The following is a 21,762-nucleotide window of genomic DNA, read 5'->3' as shown; positions in this document are numbered from 1 at the left end:
TCATTATTATTTCACAAAATTACAATGTGTCATATGTAATGGTGACTTGGCAAAGAACAAAACATCCACACTAATTTATAAAACGATTACATATTGTCACTGGTGCTACAACATTTTGGTAAGCTTATATGCGAACAAGTGCAATGTCATCCTTCTCATTTAAAAAGAGCAATACTTGTCTAATAACACTGGTGTCTTTTCAATTGCATCAGCCAAACTAGGGAAGTTAGTACCACTGATGTGGCGGGATCAGCTTAGTTTGACAGGTGGTTTGTCCAATAGGTATTGACGTTTGCAGACAGACAAGTTGGCTGCACCAATGGGCAGCTGCCGAGGGCATGCTCACTCTCTGTGCTTTCCTTTTGGTCGAGCAGCGTGGGCTAAAGCAGTGTCTCAGGGAGCAGTAACACATTCATTCTGCGAGAATAGCGACTTCTGTGAGTATTATGTTTTGCTCAAGTGCTGTTAAAATAAATAATATTGACCCTACCATTCAGTTAAGTCGGTTTTACGTGTGCGGGAAAACTCTCTTAGGCTCGATTTATTGAGGTAGCCGGTCTGGCTAACATATAGCAACTGCTAACGTCAGCTTGTCAAGCTAGTAGTTCGTCTGCCTAGCAAAGCAATTCACAGCCAGTACACTGATAACGCTGATAGTTCACGTCTTAAAAATGAATGTTATTGTCTGAATTGATTGGCACTATTTTGTAGCACCACTTTCTATGCACCTGTTTAAGGTTACAGCACAGGTGACAGGGGAGCACGGATGTCAGCTGGAGAAAAGGAAATTAACCCTCTGAGACTTAATGTTAGACCTGCGGATATAACTCATTTTAGTCTGTTTGTGTTTGTCTCCCTTATGGTAGAACTCGCTTATATTAGTTGTGTAGCTCTTTGTCAATGTAGTAATTACACAAAATAACATGTAGCCTACATTGTGTTCATCCTTGTTTGTATCCTTAAAAGTGCACAGAATGTCCGGATACTGTATTCATTGTGTCATGTTTGTCTCATCCATTGGCTTTTTGAACTGACATCTTCCTGACAAACCCTTGTTTACGTTGCACTAGTTGTTCTTATAGTATGTTCTTTGCAGAGGCACTTTCCACCCCACCACCCCAATGTCTTCACTTTCTCTGGTTGCCATCAGGGTGGTTTCGTAGTCAGGATAGGGATGGTGGCTGTTTACTATTTTAATGCTGGCCCCAGAGGGCTGAAGACATCAGCTGTGTTCCTTTGCCATCGAGTTTACATATGAGTTCAATTATGGGGAATCTGCTGTGCTACCCTTTAATTATATATATATATATATATATATATATATATATATATTCTTTTTTTTTTTTTTTTGCCGAATTTGAATCCTTGCACATTTCAATTGTTTCCTCTAGTTTTAAATGATAAGTAAATAGTTCCCTTGTTGAATGGGTTTATTTCAGCTGCTAAGTGGAAATCACATCTGAAGCTCAACCTGACAAAACTACACTTACTTTTACACTCTGTGTATTCAGTGTGAGTAACCATAGCAGTGATGGTTGAGGCTATTTCTTTAATGCATGTTGTATTAAAACATGGTGAGAAGAACAAATAACCACACAAAAAACATATATGTAAATTGAGTGATTCAGTGATGAGGACATACTGCAATGATACGACTCTACTATTTAAGTAGAGTTAAATAAGTAAAATACAGATCCACAACAGTTTAGTGCAAATATGCTCTTAGTTTGAACGCAATGCCCTAAATCATAATAAAGTCTTGCCTCTCTCAGCTAAACCAAGCGAAATATTTTTGTTACGTTACTCCGGGACACATACGTTAACTGACTCGACTGTAGGCAAGCAAATTGCTGAAGAGTGGATTGACAGGAAAATAAGTGTAACATGTTAAACATTCGGACAGGTTTTTTCTGGGTTTTGGACTGTTGGATGTTTAAAATCAAACATTCAGAGTTTTTTACTGTTTTAATTTTGGCAGGTTTTCAGGTGTTGAACACTTATTATGCAAAAACTAATTTAATATTTGTCAGCCTTACAGTATATTGTGGAATAATAAATGATTAATGCTTGTAACTAATAACTAACTCTATGGCCATGTTTAAGTCGAGGCTACTTTTTGACCCTACTTCTTATTTTTCAACAAATGCTATTAATAATAACGTAAACATGTTCTATTTGCTATTAACAAATAAAAAAAAACTAGTAGAATTTCATTGAAATCAAGCCAGTATTGATGTATCTTCCTCTCCACCATGACTCATTCTTGAATAGTGTAGAAAAAGTGTGACGTCATGCTGCATCGCTCATTGAAACCGTAAGAAAAACATGTCTGCTTTAATACAATAAAAGCATAACCTAGGAGGCATTTCATTTCAAAGGAGCAGACCATTTCAAATTGTTTCTCAATACATATCCCTGCCTTGGATAAAATAACTTGCCTGCAGCAAGGACTAAGGTGGTCTGACTGTTGTCGTTGCCCTATAACAACAGCCGTCTAACTCACTGTGAGGATAACATATTTTTTGAAATAATAGTGAGACTAGCTGTTCAGTAGTGTTGCTGCTAACCTTGTTGTTTTCCATATAAACGGATAGCACATTTTCAGAGACAATTAATAAACCCAACTACAGTTAGTTGTTGCCAATATAACAGTGGAGTTCAACAGGGTTGTCCACAAATAATGAGAACAACAACAACAGATGTTGGGGCGTGACTGGTTGGACATGTCTTTAACCTCCCTGGCTTGTGCTCTGCAGACAACATACAACCAACAGAGTGGACTGAGCCAGTGCTAACTTGTCACACTCACACACAGCTAAAGTGCAGAGGGAAACTGCCCTTGGGATAAGCGCTGCCTGCAGGCCTTTTGAGCTTTAACTGACTTTTAGAAAGAGCTGCCACATCGACACCAAAATGCAGACAATGCATGATGCAACTTAGGCTTTTTAGTTAAAGGAGTTGCATCATTCCAAAATGGGTGGGCGATTAGAGACCAAATCTTCTATCAATAAATCAATACAGTAATTGTTCTGTGAAACAATTAACATTTCATGAAATAGATTAAAGGGCTCCTATCATGCTATATTTGAACAATATATTGTAGGGCAATATCTATACAAAACATGTCTGTGAAGTGTTTTGCTCAAAATACCAAACAGATCACCCATTGTAGCATGCCTCATACCTCTCTATTTCAGCCCTGTACCTGAAGTGCTGATTCTGTGACTGTCGCTTTAAATTTGAGCTGAGCTGAAGCTGGCCATGCCCCTTTAGAGCCATGCAGCTCTCTATCTGAAGAGACAAGTTTCTAATGGAGATACTCTGAACGCTGCATTCATTAAACGCCATATCATGTTCAAAACCACAACCAGCATTATTTCTGAGAAAATGCTGTGTTAACCACTAGAACAGTGACATTATAAACCCTAAGTCCCTCCTGCAGACATCCTGCTGAATACACAGACGTACAGAGGTGCTGCAGAGGGGATTCAGCTCGCAACTGTATATGGGGGACGGTATGTTGGGACGTGTCACGTGGGCGGGACGTTGCCAGGCGCTCAATGTAAAGCCAGCCCACACTTTGGTTATGACGTCATAACCGAAGCAAATCTGGATCAGCCCGTTTGTACCCCCGTTTCTAGAGATGTGGGTAAGGAGGAAAAGAGAGAGGGTTGTATTTGCTGACACTTTGTGAGTCTCCTTACACACCGGGGACACATAGTTATGTATAAAAGACAGTAAAAAGTGCATTTTGCGTAATAGGGGACCTTTAAAATAACCATATCATACTTAGTAGAACAGATTCTTTTATGTAACCTTTTTAAATAGGCCCAACTGCTGGCAACAGGTTAGACCAGTGACTCTATCATTACATCAATGCTTTTAGCAGTACTAGTATTTTGCATACAGATTTCACGGCGTCACTAGAACACAGTCAGGGAGCCAGAACATTTTAATTGGAGATGGAGCTCACGTAAACATGTCGCCGCGACCCCTGGGAGGGCCTTTTTAACATGCTTGATTATAACTGTACTGATTGTCTTTTTTTATGTTCAGACAGCTGATTCAGAATGGACTCCTCTTTGAGTGCAGCTCAAATCCGTGAGAAGTTCATCGACTTCTTCCGTGGCTATGAGCACACGTACGTCCACTCGTCCTCCACCATCCCTCTGGATGACCCCACGCTGCTCTTCGCCAATGCTGGCATGAACCAGGTATACTATCCATACTTCTCATCATCACTCCAAAATGTGCCCCCTCCCCTTCAGGGTGTCTATATCATACCTGTTCTCTGATTTACTTTTTTTGTATCCCCTCCTTTTAAGTTCAAGCCAATCTTCCTCAACACCATTGATCCCTCCCACCCTATGGCCAAGCTGCGTCGTGCCGCCAACACCCAGAAGTGTATCCGCGCAGGAGGTAAACACAACGACTTGGACGATGTGGGCAAAGATGTCTACCATCACACCTTCTTCGAGATGCTGGGCTCCTGGTCCTTTGGGGACTACTTTAAGGTATTACGCGGTCATACCTCCATACATTCACAACGACAGAATTTGGAAGCCGTTTGATCAAAACACCCGTGTGACAATTTACCATTTATTTTTTTATTTCTGTATTGCAATTTCTTGATACTTATTCTGCCCACATGATATATCTGCAAAATATTGACTGGCAGACTTGCTTGCAACTTTATCTACTACTGTCATGTTTCTAAAATTAAAAAGGTACTTTCCTTTGTCGGGGTTGTGGGGCTCTCTTTGGTTTCAAACTAATTGCAGAGATCATTGAAGCGTTGCATCATATAATATTTGTTGGTCCATCCACGTGGAATATAAACATGAACATAAACTTCCTCTCTTCAAAAGTAACAAAAGTAGTTTTCTGTATCAAAATACAGCAAAAAGATCCCAGTCAAAAGACTGTACTGCTTCCCGTCTTATCAGTCAATGCTGTGTCCCATTGTCCTGCCATACAGTGGGGCAAAAAAGTATTTAGTCAGCCACCAATTGTGCAAGTTCTCCCATTTAAAAAGATGAGAGAGGCCTGTAATTTTTATCATAGGTACACTTCAACTATGAGAGACAGAATGGGGGAAACAATCCAGGAAATCACATTGTAGGATTTTTAATGAATTCATTGGTAAATTCCTCGGTAAAATAAGTATTTGGTCACCTACAAACAAGCAAGATTTCTGGCTCTCACAGACCTGTAACTTCTTCTTTAAGAGGCTCCTCTGTCCTCCACTCGTTACCTGTATTAATGGCACCTTTTTGAACTCGATATCAGTATAAAAGACACCTGTCCACAACCTCAAACAGTCATACTCCAAACTCCACTATGGCCAAGACCAAAGAGCTGTCAAAGGAGACCAGAGACCAGATTGTAGACCTGCACCAGGCTGGGAAAACTGAATCTGCAATAGGTAAGCAGCTTGGTGTGAAGAAATCAACTGTGGGAGCAATTATTAGAAAATGGAAGACATACAAGACCACTGCTAATCTCCCTCGATCTGGGGCTCCATGCAAGATCTCACCCCGTGGGGTCAAAATGATCACAAGAACAGTGAGCAAAAATCCCAGAACCACACGGGGGGACCTAGTGAATGACCTGCAGAGAGCTGGGACCAAAGTAACAGAGGCTACCATCAGTAACACACTACGCCGCCAGGGACTTAAATCCTGCAGTTCCAGACGTGTCCCCCTGCTTAAGCCAGTACATGTCCAGGCCCGTCTGAAGTTTCCTAGAGGGCATTTGGATGATCCAGAAGAGGATTGGGAGAATGTCATATGGTCAGATGAAACCAAAATAGAACTTTTTGGTAAAAACTCAACTCGTCGTGTTTGGAGGAGAAAGAATGCAGAGTTGCATCCAAAGAACACCATACCTACTGTGAAGCATGGGGGTGGAAACATCGTGCTTTGGGGCTGTTTTTCTGCAAAGGGACCAGGACGACTGACCCGTGTAAAGGAAAGAATGAATGGGGCCATGTATCGTGAGACCTTCCATCAGCAAGGGCACTGAAGATGAAGCGTGGCTGGGTCTTTCAGCATGACAATGATCCCAAACACACCGCCAGGGCAACGAAGGAGTGGCTTCGTAAGAAGCATTTCAAGGTCCTGGAGTGGCCTAGCCAGTCTCCAGATCTCAACCCCATAGAAAATCTTTGGAGGGAGTTGAAAGTCCGTGTTGCCCAGCGACAGCCCCAAAACATCACTGCTTTAGAGGAGATCTGCATGGAGGAATGGGCCAAAATACCAGCAACAGTGTGTGAAAACCTTGTGAAGACTTACAGAAAACGTTTGACCTCTGTCATTGCCAACAAAGGGTATATAACAAAGTATTGAGATGAACTTTTGTTATTGACCAAATACTTATTTTCCACAATAATTTGAAATAAATTCATTAAAAATCCTACAATGTGATTTTCTGGATTTCTTTTCTCATTTTGTCTCTCATAGTTGAGGTATACCTATGATAAAAATTACAGGCCTCTCTCATCTTTTTAAATGGGAGAACTTGCACAATTGGTGGCTTTTTTGCCCCACTGTACATAGGCATATAAGCATGCACATAATATCCAGCGCACATTTGACAGCAAAAGGTGAGACTTGAATTAACTTGTAAATCATCTAATCTAACATATTTTAAACCCTAGTGTAACTCGCAACAATAAATAGTTGTAAGTAAAATGACTCATTTTGACATGAAGATAAAGTGGTTAGCTTTATACAGAATGTGCAGAAAGCACCATAGTGTTTGGTTGTGTGGTTGCATGTTAGAATGTAGCTAAAAGGTTTTGAGCTGACTTGACAACACATTTTTACAAATACGTTTTGAATATACAATATGATTTCTGGTTTAGGGCTGGGCTATATTATATCGCTAATGTATATGTCAATATCGTAATGTGTCAAAAGTGTGTTTTTCTTGGTTTTAAAGGCGGCATTGATTTTTACAGTGATGTGTATAATTTGTCCTTACCTACTAAGTTATCTATCAACATCACTGCCAAATACTCAAAAATGTCATTGTATGACTATTTTTTTATGAAAGCAATAACAGTCAACCCTAAAATATCATTGCAATGTATTTGGTCAAAGACATGGTGATGATTATTAAACTCCATATCATCCATATATCAGGCGTAGCATAACAGTCAGCCCCATGTCTTGCTAACATGGCTAATTCTGCTAGGATAAATCATTGAGGAAGTATGTTAATAATAGTTTTGCTCCACTCATCTTTTCCTCTTTAGCCCAGATGTGTCCTGTGGGGTTCTCTAACCCTTCTGTTTTCTCCCTGTGTCTTCCCTGCAGCACCTAGCTTGTAAGATGGCCTTGGAGCTTCTGACCAAGGAGTTTGGTATTCCCATCGAACGTCTGTATGTCACCTACTTCGGCGGGGACGCTGCAGCAGGCCTGGAGCCCGACCTGGAGTGCAAACAGATCTGGATCGACCTAGGGTGAGACATGTTTTTGTTAATTTGGGGTATCCTCTTTTAATAATAACTTATTTTTCATCATGTGCTTTGTCGCATGTAGTTCTTAATGTCTCTTCTACAATACACTACTGTTTTGAACAGATCCTGCTTTGTCTCTGCATGAATGTTGCTAAACTTCTCCATCTATCTGCCTCTGTTTAATATACTTGCATGATGCTCTGTGATCATTCCCGGGGGAACTGTGTTTCCTCTCCTCCCCCAGTCCCACCGAACTTCCTCACTGCTAACAACAAACGTCTGAAAGATTGTCTCTCTCTCTCTCTCTCTCCATTTTTCCTCCTCCCTGTTTGAAATCATATCTCCTCTTTGATTCTTTTAATATCCCACTAAATTAAACGTATCCCTCCTTAGTGTTTCAATGCTTTTATCTCCTTTTTATCCAGATCTTTAGGATGAAAGTGTTTCTTACCTACCATTTTTTATGATGATGATACGTCACTGTCTCTGCTTGCATTGCTCGTCTATAAGATATAATCACGCAAGGTGTTTTCACACTGTGGCTTTGCTTTGTGTCTGTGTGTTTTTTTTTGTAAGGACACAATGTGATTATTGCCTTAGCGTACTGAGTGGCAGATTTTTTCTTTTAAATGATTAGATTGGTTGCCCTGGTAAAAATTGGTTATGATGAGGAGAGAAACTAGCGACAGTAAATGACAGAAAATCGAATAAAAGACACTCACAATGAGCGCAAATAAAACTAGTGCACATAACCGAGGTAAATAAATCCTTTTTTTCTTACTTCCTCTTTATGTCTAATATCATTGTTCTTCCTATATATATCGTGCATGACTATTAAATCATTCAACCACAGAAAAAGAGAAAAAAGAGGGCCAAAGAGGGTTGCGTTTTACACTGTGCAAATATCTCCTACTTATCTTAGTTTGTACTTTAACAGTTGGTTTTATTTAATACCTCCCTCTCTGCTCCCTGTTTTCTCCCTCAGGATGGAGGAGGCTCGCATCCTGCCCGGCAGTATGAAGGACAACTTCTGGGAGATGGGAGACACGGGCCCCTGCGGCCCCTGCAGTGAGATGCACTACGACCGCATTGGTGGGAGGGACGCCTCTCACCTGGTGAACATGGACGATCCCAACGTCCTGGAGATCTGGAACCTGGTGTTCATCCAGTTCAACAGGTAACACGCACACACACACACGTGCACACGCACACATACACACACACACACCTTTTTGGTTGTTTACACCTTCACACTAGCACATCATTGCTCTATGTGGTTATACAAGGCTGGTAACCAGTTCAGTGAGTTATATATGAAATATTCAACTGATCACAAGCTAAACCTAACATTAACCAATGCTGTTGGAATTTGGACACACCTTTTGTATTGTCATCTGCTCTGCAGTGCAGCTACTGAATCACATTGCTACCCACCTCTACAGTTGCTGCTATGTTTTATTGCAGTTCATATAAATGACAAAGTAAACACAAGAAGATTTCTGCTGATGAAATCTGATTACTTGGCTGTGTAGAGCCCTAACCTTACTTCCAAAAAAGTTTGTTTGCTTGCATGACCAATGACCCAAATGGTATCAGAATAATATGACCAATAATCGCCTGCATCCAAAAACTAATTAGATCATTTTTGATACTCAAAGAAAAATCTGTGTGCTCTACCACAATATTATAATGCTTCTTCTGTGTTGGTAATGATTGTCTCTCTTCCTACCTTGCTCAGAGAGTCAGAGACAGAGCTGAAGCCCCTCCCGAAGAAGAGCATCGACACTGGGATGGGCCTGGAGCGCCTGGTGTCCGTGCTGCAGAACAAGATGTCCAACTACGACACAGACCTCTTCATCCCATACTTCGAAGCCATCCAGAAGGTGCTGAAAGGCTCCAGATATGTGTACAAAAATATCTGTTTAATCAATTTAAATGTAGTCACACAGTTGTTTTGCTGTAGAGCCTGAAACAGATGCTCTATTAGCACTGGGAGTTAGTTTTGACATTGGACCAAAAGTAACAAAAACACTTTTAAAACAATGAATTGATTGTCAAAATAGTTGCAGGATGTTTTTCTATCGTACTCATCAATGGGTCTTTTGGGTTTACTATTTCAACAATGAAATGTACGTCATAACTCATGTATAAAGCATTTAAACATAAGTTGTGTTTGTTTCAGGGCACAGGTGCTCGACCTTACACTGGTAAAGTAGGAGCCGAGGATACCGACGGTATCGACATGGCCTACCGTGTGCTGGCTGACCACGCCCGCACCATCACAATCGCCCTGTCTGATGGCGGCCGACCTGACAACACAGGGAGAGGGTAAGAGAGGGTAGAAGCAGAGCAGAAAAGGGAGGGGATTACAAAGCTTAAACATACCACTGGAACAGTGTAATGTGTCTTTGAGGAGAATTTAGCATGATAGTCTTTGATGAACTCTCCAGAATCATGCTTGGATAAATTAATGTTTCAGCAATGACTTCACAGCTTCTGTGTTTCACCTCATTGTGATGTTCTTTTGTGTTCATCATGTTCAGCTACGTGTTGAGGAGAATCCTTCGTCGCGCAGTCCGTTATTCCCATGAGAAGCTCGGAGCTGAGAAAGGCTTTTTTGCCTCTCTAGTGGATGTGGTGGTCGATTCCCTGGTGAGGATTTACTTTCCTTTCACCTTATGATGTTTGATCTTTTCTCTACTGTATCAAAAATATGCACTTTAGAGCTTTCCATTATCCTTTAAAACAATTCCCTCCTTTCTCCCTCTTCATCCAAAATTCAAATCATCTCTCCTTCTCCAGGGCAATGCCTTCCCGGAGTTGAAGAAAGACCCTGAAATGGTGAAGGACATCATTAATGAGGAGGAGGTGCAGTTCCTCAAAACCCTCAGCAGGGGGCGCCGTATCCTCGACAGGAAGATCATGAGTCTGGGCGAGAGCAAGACCATTCCAGGTGAGAGAGTTCACTATTTGCATTCTTTGCTTTTTCCTCTATTCTTACGATTTCTATACTCTACTCTTTCCTCCATTACTCTGTTTTTTGTCTTTATTTAAACTGATCAGATTAAAGTCATACACATCATGGACTGATTTCTCTTCTTTTTTACACGTCTGTCTCACAATACATAATGTGTTCCATATTCGTATTCATTCATTTTGAATCATTCAGATTGGCTAAAGGAAAGTAACCATAATTAGAAAAGCCAAAATACTAATGAGAGATCCATCACCAAAGTCACATTTATAGTCATTGAGACAGATTGTTCTCTACCTCAACGTTTTCTAGTTTCACTCCTGCCTTGTCCCGAGGCGTCAGCATAATTTTCGCAAAGTGAGACGAGACTGAAGCTCAGGCTTAAATGTGAGACTAACCGTGACTTTTCTTACATTTGTATACCTTCACATCCAAATGTTTGCTGCTGACAGCTTTACTTTGTTGGAATAAAAGGTTTTCTGTTTGACTCGTGGAGTCTTTGAGCATTGCTGCTTCCTCCTGCATATCAATCAGCTTGTGTTTCTCTCCGTGTGCACCCAGGTGACACAGCATGGCTGCTATACGACACATACGGCTTCCCTCTGGACCTGACCTCCCTCATCGCAGAGGAGAAGGGCATGGCGGTAGACACCGCTTCCTTTGAGGAGGAGAAGAAGGCAGCACAGGTGAGGACGGGTGGAGGACTGATGTTAACTGATTGTTTGTATATGCGAGGGGAAACTCAACTGAGCAGTATCTTGTGTCCTTTCCCTTGGGAACACTTTTTTTCCCCTTGTGTCAGCGTTTCCAGTATTGCACTGTAATCAGAACCAGAAGCGATGCACCTGCTGTTTAAATAATCCCTCATTTACTTTACAGCTCTCTGCTTATCCCTTGTTTTTTAGTTTTGCAAAAAGATTGATCTCTTTTCAAGTTTACTGCAGCCTCAGACTCCTGTTCAACACATCAGTGAAGTGTGAAGACATGTTGTCACAATATCCGTTTGTATGTTTCCTTAGTATACCTAATAAAACGCAACAGAAAGTCCCAACTCTGTGTATCTTGTAAAGGTTGTTTCGAGTTAACGCTGTCAGATATTTCTACTTGAATTGAAGAGAATATGAACACAAACTGAACATTATAGCCTTTACAAAGATGAGATGGTTTCCTTCAGGGCTTTAATGTATTTGGTTGTACTAATGCACCTCACAAAACAAACTGCGTCCCCCCCACAGTGTATATGTTCTCACACGAATGGTAAAATGGTAAATAGACTTCATTTATATAGCACTAGCACCAAGTTAAACAAGTAATCATGAAGAGGAGGATAGACATATTGTTGTTGAAAGAACATACACTTTTAAATGTAATGTTGGCAAGAGTATTATTGAATTGAGAAGGAACAAAGTTAATTAATGTAAATAAATTGACTTGTGTTAAAGATTTTGGGTGAGTAACTGACCAATAACTTTGTGTGTGTAGTTGAAGTCCCAGGGTAAGGGCGCAGGAGACGTGGACCACATGATGTTGGACATCTATGCCATTGAAGAGCTGAGGAACAAGAACATCCCCGCCACAGACGACTCTTCCAAATACAAATACACGTCGGAGGAAGACGGCAACTACAGTAAGTGATTCTCAAGTCTTCAATCTGGCTGCTGTATTTCTACAAATTTGCATGCTAACTCTCATCCTGTCTGCTTGTCCAGACTTCGAGCAGGCCTCAGCCACAGTGATGGCCCTGCGCTGCGACCGTGCCTTCTGCGACGAAGTGACGACGGGTCAGGAGTGCGGCGTGCTGCTGGACTCCACTTCCTTCTACGCCGAGCAGGGCGGGCAGACCTTTGACGAGGGGTACATGATTCGCGAGGACGACAGCTCAGAGATGTAAGAGCCAAACAAATGAAGAAAACTGATGCTGTTTGAGAGTGTTGTGAAAACATAAACAAAAACCATGTCATTTTAAGATTTGGTGCATGCTTTTTTCACTAAACTAAACAGTGATAATTATGAATTTTGGTTCTTCCAAAGCTAAATGTAATTCACCTTTTGTTTATTTTAAAAGTAAAAGAGTATTGACAGACACTGCCAGTCTGTGTTTGTTTAAATGGGACCGCTGGTTCTGATAGCTGCAGGCAAAAAGACCATGATAGAAGCTGGAAATATCAGCATTTAGACAGGAGAACAGATGAAAGATTATAAATTGTTCTCATCTGTCTCACAAGTAAGAACCCAAATGGCGTGAAAACCCTTTCATTTCACACTTAAGAGAGGACCTGTCAGACAAAAATCCATTGCAAATGTCAGTTCTTGCTAAAGGAACTTCTTCTGCTAAGTTATTGGTGTTCTGTTCTCTTCTGCTTCTGACAACATTTCTTGAAACACGTCAGGATCTAAAGGATGGGTCTTCAAAATAAATCTCAAATTGATGAAACAAACAAACTCACCATCCATCACAGCCGGCTTTGTAACTAAACTAACTGGACTTCAGAAATGCCTGATCGGTTTTCTGCAGAACAGAAACAATTCCAACCATTTTGCTGATTCGTCTTTTTCCTGTCTCTGCAGCGGATGGAGTTCACGGTGAAGAATACACAAGTTCGAGGAGGTTTCGTTCTCCATCTGGGGACAGTCTACGGCACTATGAAGGTTGGAGACCGCGTCACCTTACGCGTCGATGAGGTGAGAACATCACTGCGAATTCGAAATCCATTATTAACACAGGGCTGGGTAACACTTTATAAAACACATTATTGATATATATGCTTAATGGATAGTTTGTCAATTTTATTGCAATTATTTTAGTTAATGTTTATTAGAAGAAATGCTATTTTTAAGGCTATTTTAAAAGTTAAATATTGCACACATTATACAATGTTATATTCCATAACCAAGTGTTTGTTTTATGATAACCACATCCTTTAAAAACATTTCTTAAACATTACGCAGATTGACACTTCATTAATGGTTAAAAATTGGTTTGTAAACTGTTATGAAAACTACACTTTCAACTGATTATATATAATATTTGTTAAATGGTCAAAAAATTAAATAAATACATTTGAAAGTAAATAAAATGATTAGTTTCTATACATCTATAATGTTTATGTTTTACAAACCATTTCTAAAAAATGTACAAACCATTGCTTAATCACTAATATATGCTTAATATAGAATATTAAATGCTATAATCCGTGCAACCATAACCTGGGAATAGTTCTCTCGTACAAATAGAATGAGTCATTTTTATTGTCTCTAAAAATCAGTTATGATTTCATTATAATTAAGAGTTTTATTTTATTTTTTATCACAGAAACAAATGATACAATAACAACAATTTCCACATAACCCCAAAACATTATTTGTTACTTTTTAAATTAAATACATTTACAATGTAATAACGATTGTTATCATAAAGCGAGCATCTGTTTATCTGACACATATCTGCTCACTCTCTCTCCAGGCTCGTCGTAGGCCAATCATGAGCAACCACACCGCCACACACATCCTGAACTTCGCCTTGCGGGGGGTTTTGGGGGAGGCAGACCAGAGGGGCTCCTTGGTGGCCCCCGACCGTCTGCGCTTTGATTTCACTGCTAAAGGCGCCTTGAGCACAGGGGAGGTCCGCCGGACGGAGGAGATCGCTTGTGCTATGATAAAAGACGCAAAGGTTAGTGGGAAAATACACATGAAATAAGAAATAACGTTTTAAAAATGTAGCCTTTTTAAATGATTTTGATGCATCGGTGACAATTCTAGCTCAAATGTTTACCTTAATCCAACATCCTCTGCTAACACTTAAACAAAAAGATTGTTTTATATAAAACAAAAGAGGGGTGGAACAAACCTTTAACCCTGAGTATAATAACAATTCTGAATATTAAACTTTGCTGTCTCCAGCAAGTCTACGCCATGGACGCCCCACTAGCAAAAGCCAAGGCTATCCAGGGCCTGCGCGCCGTGTTCGATGAGACGTACCCCGACCCGGTCCGAGTCGTGTCCATTGGCATCCCTGTAGAGGAGCTGCTGGAGAACCCCGAGAGCACCGCCGGTTCTCTCACCTCCATCGAGTTTTGTGGTGGAACGTGAGTGTGATGCTTTAATTTTTCATGGCTTTCATGCATTTTTAATGCTGACTTGTGATGGGGGATGCAAAGCCGCCTGTCACGGTGCCCATTCAGACAGCATGTTAATCCACTTGCCTTGAAGAGGCAAAAGCTGGTTAGCTCATTAACAGTTGTTTTAGAAAAAAACAAACCTCAAACCATGCGGTACATATGATCATAAACCTGGCTACAGCAAAAGAAAGGGAAAAGTCATCTGTTACATTCAGTAAAATGTTCTGATTGTCTTTGCTGTAGGTCCAAATAAGAGATATAAGTAACATCCTTATTATCTAGGAAGGTATCACGATGCATCATTGATTTATTGGTGGGATTATTAAGCTCAAAATATTAAAATAAGTATCCATTTTTTCTTTGTATATACAACAATTTGAATTCCATAATATAGTTCAATTTCCATTTTTAACTCTTTGTCGCTGTGGCACTTTCAACACAGTTAAAACAAAAGAACTACAAAAAACAAGCTAGCTGGTCAGTTAGCCATGGCTAGCTGCTAAAGGTAAATCTAATTAAACTAGTTTTCCCAAACTGTTGCTAACTAACTATGTTCTAGGTTATTGTTAAAGCAGCTTAAATATCTTCTGCAAAATCCCTGCTAATGCTAACGTATTTAGTTTAAACAGAGGAGCAGCAAGTTTTCTCTTCACATGCTCCATAACTGTCATCATGATGCTCTCAGTTGAATGTTAATGTATTTAAGCAGTTTGAAGCTTGGTAAATTAGCCCAATGTTGAAACCTGTTAGCGATTTTGCTCCATGAGCTGCTGCTTTGATTGTGTATTCACAGTTGCGTCCTATGGCGTTACGGCATTGCTGATAATGATACGGCGTATGTTCCACTCTTAACCTGCAGTTTCTCAAGAAATGTCTGAGTCTGCATGAAGCCAACAGTTTTCACAAGTGTCAGAGAAAGTGGGAATTGGATCTCTGGATTTTTACTGTGAAACAGCCGCGTCCAGACGGAGCCTGGAACCGTTTATAGAGCTAAATCCAGTGATTAGACTCGCTGCACTGACTTTAACAGAATCTGCTCCTGGCTGTAAAATTCACCTGAATGCCTCAAATATAGCAAGACTTTTCGATTACTTTGATTACTGTCGGTGTACAAACGATTTCCGAGCTTTGTTTCATGTGCTGAGGTGTTGAAAACAACCCTGCATGTGTAAAGAATTGATCCTGATTCAGGCAGTGGAAGACACGTTTGCACTTATCTTGTTGTTTTCTTTTGCTTGCGTGTCAACTAAATCATTCCATTTTTGTTTGAAATGATTTCACTTTAGTAAGCTGTTGTTGTTCTTCCTGATGTTATCTTTGATGTTTTAATCCGCACCCTCTTCAAAGAATCCCTTTTTTCGTGCTGCTGTTTTTTGTAATGTCCTCTTCTCCCCCTAACCGCTCTCCCTATTATCTGCTTCCCACAGTTGTGTAGCTCTGTCGGTAACGTGCTGTTGGTTTCTCTTATCCGCAGCCATCTGCGGAACTCGGGTCACGCCGCGCCGTTTGTCATCGTCTCAGAGGAGGCCATCGCTAAGGGCATCCGCCGCATTGTTGCTGTGACAGGAACAGAGGCCCAGAAGGTCCGAACACACACATGCACGCACATGCACTTGCTTGAAGCTTCATGCCCATCTGACACAACTAGACTACCTCTTCTTGCATAGACTATAGTTAAACATTTAGAAAAAGCTACATTAAATTCTCTTTCAGTGTCTGACTATTTTCAGGCCGTGTTGGTGGTTTTCTTGCTGCCTTTTAACTCAAACCCTAAATAAATCTCAGTCCTAGGGACAAGATATATTTTAATTTGGTCCCTGGTGAGAAATCCCAGTGATGAAACTTTAATGAAGCTTGTTTTTGACTTATGGTGAACTTGGAGCTACATCTAGAATTTCCCCTCTCTCTCTCTCTCTCTCTCTCTCTCTCTCTCTTGGCCTGAGGACAAATTAATCTTTACTATTTTTAGACAACAATTGCTGTTTGATCCTCCTCTTTATCGTTTTGCCTTTTCTTCTTTCCTCTTGCTTCCACTACTCTTTTTCTTTCTTCCCTAATGTCTCCCTTCACTCCCTGATCTTTGCCTCTCATCTCACTCCTGCTCCACTGCTCATGCTGCCTCTGTCTAACATCCATCAGGCTCAGAGGAAAGCTGACTCCCTGCTCCAGTCTTTGTCCGCACTGGGAGAAAAGGTGAAGCAGCAGACGGCCCCAAACAAGGACATCCAGAAAGACATCGCCGACATGACGGAGGTAAATGCCATCTTTGTGCTCAAAAACTCCAGAACAAATATTTCAGACGATACCAACACCTTCGTCCTCTCTGCAGTTGATAGGCACCGCGATGATCTCCCAGTGGAAGAAGGACGAAATGAGGGAATCCCTGAAGGGCCTGAAGAAGACCATGGATGACTTGGACCGCAACTACAAGGCTGACATCCAGAAGAGAGTCCTGGAAAAGACCAAGGAGGTGATCGAAAGTAACCCCAACCAAGCGCTGCTCGTCATGGAGATGGAGACCGGGGCCTCAGCTAAGGTACCGAGAGTCCACTAAAAGGATGTAACTCAATTCTATCAAAACCATTTCTATCTCTTTTTTTATTCTGCTCTTTCACTCATCAGCTTTAAATAAAACATTGTCCATGTAAAAGAAGAGGGAAATCTATATTCCAAACTCCTAAAAACTACAAACAGTATTAAAATCCAGTTTATCTCTGCAGTGTTGCACTTTTCTCCGACAGTCTCTTAACTTATCTCATTGTGTTAGTGCCATGGGACTAAATCAGCTCTGTGGCCCATTAGCTCTGACCTTGAGACATCAATAGTGCTGATTAGGAGGCTTTATCTTTCGGTCTTGCCTCCCTGTTTCTGCTCTTCCCCTCCTTCCTCTCTCACTTTTTCTTTTTCCTTTTCCCTTTTCTCTCAGGCCCTGAACGAGTCCCTGAAGCTGCTGAAGTCACAATCTCCTCAGACCGCTGCGATGCTCTTCACTGTAGACCCTGAAGCTGGCAAGGTCACCTGCCTGTGTCAAGTCCCACAGGTAACATGTCCACTCACTCGGTCACATGTTGACAGCCATTCAGGGCCATGTCTTTAAGGGGCAACACACTCCAAAATAACAAAAAAACAACATGTTTTAACTCTTCACTGTAGCCAGAGGCCTGTACAACGAAGCAGGATTTGCAGTTAGCGAGGTACTTTCAGGGTTAACTCTGGGTTTTCGGTCCTATGACACTGGTTCCCTTCTTACCGCGGTAGATCGCTGTGGTAAAACATGGATATGTAAAAATCACAGATTGTGTAAACATGTAAATTAATAGAATATCACTGCCCCTCTTCAGAGCAATTTGACTATTATAACATTTGTGTTTAGCAAGCTTACTTAAATATCTGCCACAACATAAGTAACCGGAGTAAAGTAACTCAGAGCATTGCGTATTGGGCGGTACTCTGGGGCAGACGCCAACGTGTCGCATTTATCATTATCACATATCACATCATCAAAAAGTCACGAGTCATGGATGTTTATAGTTCTTATTTGTCTGACATGATAGTTTATTCTTCATTCATGAAGTATGACGCTCCGCTGTCAGTACGCTTCTTCAGGTTTTTTATTGGTCAGATTTTGTTAACCCAGCCCCTTTCACATGAACGCGCTCATAGCCGGACAGAGAAACCCTGGGTGGACTTGCCGAGTTTATAACCAGCGTCGTAGGGACACTGAGCGAGAACGCGTTTGTTAGGTTTAGTTAAGCCAGAGAACTAAAACCTATCCAGGGTATGTTGAACTGGCTTTGTCATACAGGCCTCAGGAGTGTCGGGATACACTAGATTGATAAACAACACTACATATAAAAAGAAAGAAATATATTTGTAACTTTGTAGTGAATAATCCCTTTTCATCAAATTATCCCTCATTCTTCCTTCTCTCTTCAGGATGTAGCTAAACGCGGTCTAAAGGCCAGCGAGTGGGTTCAGGAATTGTGCCCCCTGCTGGATGGCAAAGGAGGCGGCAAGGACATGTCGGCCCAGGCCACGGGCAAGAACACACAGTGCATGCAGGAGGCGCTGCAGATGGCCAACCAGTTTGCACAGCTTAAACTGGGAGAAAACTAAGAGGAAAGGGGGGGCCTTTGTCGCAGGTGGGAAGATTTAGGTTGCAAACATAGTTTGGGTAGTTAAGTGGAAAGGAGGTAATGGGTATAGTCTCGACCAAGTTAGAAATCACCACACACCATCCTTTCCTTGGTCCATTTCCTCTGCTTTGTTCTTCTCCCTTTGAAGACGTAAACAATAACCCTTTAGTTAATACAACCCCCAAAAGCAGTTCCCGCTTGTTTCAGGCTGCTTTAAACTGCAAACAACTTAACACTTTATCTCAGCCTTGGAAAGAAAAGTAAAAAGTCAGTCCAGCTCTAAAGGGATTTAGGCACTATGTCCTTTGATCTGATCTGTAAACAGTGGCTCCGTCCATCAGTGAGAGCGGAAGCCTGAGCTCTCTCCTGTGGTTGGTTGCACTAGAGTTGTACACACACTAGCTGTAACATAGTCTTGCTTTTCGAATGACAAGCCATTATCTGACGTGTAAGAACACAAGAGGTTTATTGTAGTAAAAAAGGATTTCATTAACTGTATAAAATAATCATGAACGTGTCAAATAATTAATCTGTGTAACTTAATTCCACTCGCAAGAAAACGTTGAATGCAAAATGTCAGAAGCGTCATGTTATGAGAATGGAATAAAAACAACTGGTTATGCTACGTGTCTACCTCGCTCCTGTGTGTGTGATGATGACATCAGAGTGTTGGAATTCATTTCAGGAGGAAACTAAAGTGTACGCTGAACATCAACTTTCAATAACACCACAAGGTTAGACGGATCATTAGATGTGGATCACTGAATAAAGATGATTAAGTTTCTCGAAGCATCTATTATTAATGCTGTCAGTTTTAAAAAGAAGGAATATTGTCTACCTTGATCAGGCCTAAATTAATGAAAGCATGAAAAAAAACTCCCTTTTCAGTGAACTGTGCATGATCTATGACATAAAACACAGGGCTCCCCTTCCTGTCACATGCAGGCTCACTAGGCTACACTATATCCACCAGAAATACACATTTTTTACTTCACTGCAGAATAGGCTTTTTTTAATATATATATATAGTTTAGTAGGAACTAAAAATGTAACTGAACTTGAAAAGTAGAATGTTATTTTGAACTTGATAGCAAACAATTGTCTGTTTTCTGTCTTCCAGTTACTCCAGAATTCACTCATTGTAGCTCGGTTTTGTCTTTACTATCTCCTGAGGAAAACAAATGTTCATAGCTTAAAGCCACATTATAACCTGGCAGTGAAAACCAAAGACCCCCACAAACTCATCAGACTTTTGCCTAACATTTCATGACATTTTTATTTGTACAATAGCATAACATACAAAGAGTTTGATCACATTTAACGATGTTTTGATGGAGTAAATACACGTGTGCTACCTTTTCCAAAAGGTAGTCCTTCTCAAGAACAGGAAATTCAAGCCAGAAAGAAGCTGCCCACATGGAAAGATTTCCCTTGTCCAAACTCTAAATCCCTAAAGTATCTATTTCATATGAGCCTCAAATATGTTGCTGGCATGGCAGATGTATAATCTATCTAAGCAGCATTTAATCCTACTTCATACTAGATAGAGGGTACTAGCACAATAGCTGACAGAGGTATGAGTGTTAGCATTACAATCCACAGCGACAGTCTGATATGTGCATTGTGCAGCTCAGTGACTGCTGCTAAGGAGCTGTTCCTGTTCAATGCAGACCAGTGAACTGATGAGGAGAAGCAGCACGCTGGCAACAGCCCGCACCGGCAGTGTTATGATCAGCATGTATTTGCTCCTTAAAGCTCTCTTCACAGTTGGTAAAATGTCTATCCCTGCTGGAGAAACCTATTCTCCATTACCTTGGTAGGACACTGAGCTGCAGCCACTTCAAATATGGTCTTACCCTGATTTCGAGCCACAAAAGCTGTGAATTCCTTTTTCTTTGGCAAAGTTTTTGCAGCTCCATACTGTTTTCCCCCTGCCAGACACCCACACATTGATCAGATATTGAGTTACCTCTCAGTAATGAGGTTCTGATAAAAAGGGTAGGAGTGATAAAACATTGAATATAATGCTTTATCACAGCTAGAAAGGAAAAAAGCTAATTTGCCATTTTTCCAGGAGATTGATACCACTTAGTGTGTGTGAAAGTAGAGGGTTAGCCTAGAATAACAAGCTAGTTTAGGTCTGTCTTAGGTGAACTATTAGCCTACTAGCGCCTCTTGAACACACTTCCCAACAGGGTTTATCTTGTTGAGTGTCAAAGAGAAAACAAATTGTAGTATTACAGTAGTATTATGTTAGTATTTCTTGACCTGGAGCAGTCTGGAGTAGCAGGCTAGCTCTTTCCCCTTTTCAGTTTATGCTAAGCTATGCCAACTGTCTCCTGCCTTTAGCCTTTTTATTTAAACAGACACTTTGCTGAGTTTAACCAAATTGTAGCATAACATGAAGCAAAAAATAGCTAATTTTAACTTCCCTAACTGTAGCCAGCACCTGGGGTTCTCCTCTTTTTGCTGTTATTCGTCCATGCATTGTACTTTCAGATGTTTTTTATGCGAAGACAGGGGCATATGATATGCTTGGAATCTCACATTCTAGTCTGTTTATACAATCATTACAGTGTGGAGGAATTACAATGTTTGAAGTCCAATGCATTTTTAATCTGTTTTATGTTTTTATCAATCTATTAAGCGAATTTGAATACGTCCAACCCCCTCTGGTTATGTAGCACCAATTTCAAAAGTATCTGCACCTTTCTTTATGTTTTGAAAGTCCAGTACTATGAATAGAGCATCTTTTCAGCTGTGAAATACTTCTTTAACACAGTGGTGGTATCAATCATCTTACATTACTCAAACATATCAGTTTTCCAAAATGTCACCTATTCCTTATAATGTAGATGGATGTAAAATGGTTGAGATACAGATATCCCCGAGTGCTGCTGCGGCTGCTCTGTGCAGTCGTAAAAGGCTCAATGACACATTTTCAGGCAATCAGCAATTGGGTGTTTGTGGCTTAAAAGGCACCTCAGCACATAGGCGGTGTAAAAATAGTGCTGGATGTAAAAGGAACCTGGATTCTCTGACAGCAATGAGGAATGGTTTTAGTGCAGAGAT

At 40.8% G+C, this 21,762-nt stretch overlaps 1 protein-coding gene across 1 annotated transcript; it reads left to right on the top strand.

Moving 5' to 3' along the window:
* The first annotated feature begins 308 nt into the window (after positions 1-308).
* On the top strand, positions 309-19,315 carry aars1 (alanyl-tRNA synthetase 1). Its single transcript, XM_063907087.1, has 20 exons — positions 309-437; positions 4,057-4,214; positions 4,326-4,514; positions 7,320-7,465; positions 8,448-8,639; positions 9,201-9,345; positions 9,645-9,790; positions 10,006-10,114; positions 10,265-10,415; positions 10,998-11,122; positions 11,919-12,063; positions 12,146-12,323; positions 12,989-13,118; positions 13,900-14,106; positions 14,337-14,521; positions 16,029-16,137; positions 16,694-16,807; positions 16,884-17,090; positions 17,481-17,594; positions 18,491-19,315. The coding sequence occupies exons 2-20, from the start codon at positions 4,071-4,073 to the stop codon at positions 18,668-18,670; spliced, it is 2,916 nt and encodes a 971-aa protein (XP_063763157.1). The 5' UTR covers positions 309-437; positions 4,057-4,070; the 3' UTR covers positions 18,671-19,315.
* The last annotated feature ends 2,447 nt before the right edge of the window (positions 19,316-21,762 follow it).

This window comes from Eleginops maclovinus, chromosome 2 (assembly GCF_036324505.1).
Source record: "Eleginops maclovinus isolate JMC-PN-2008 ecotype Puerto Natales chromosome 2, JC_Emac_rtc_rv5, whole genome shotgun sequence".
Classification (NCBI taxonomy): Eukaryota; Metazoa; Chordata; class Actinopteri; order Perciformes; family Eleginopidae; genus Eleginops; species Eleginops maclovinus.
Note: the sequence above shows the minus strand (reverse complement) of the source record. Positions and strands in the feature narration are given on the sequence as shown.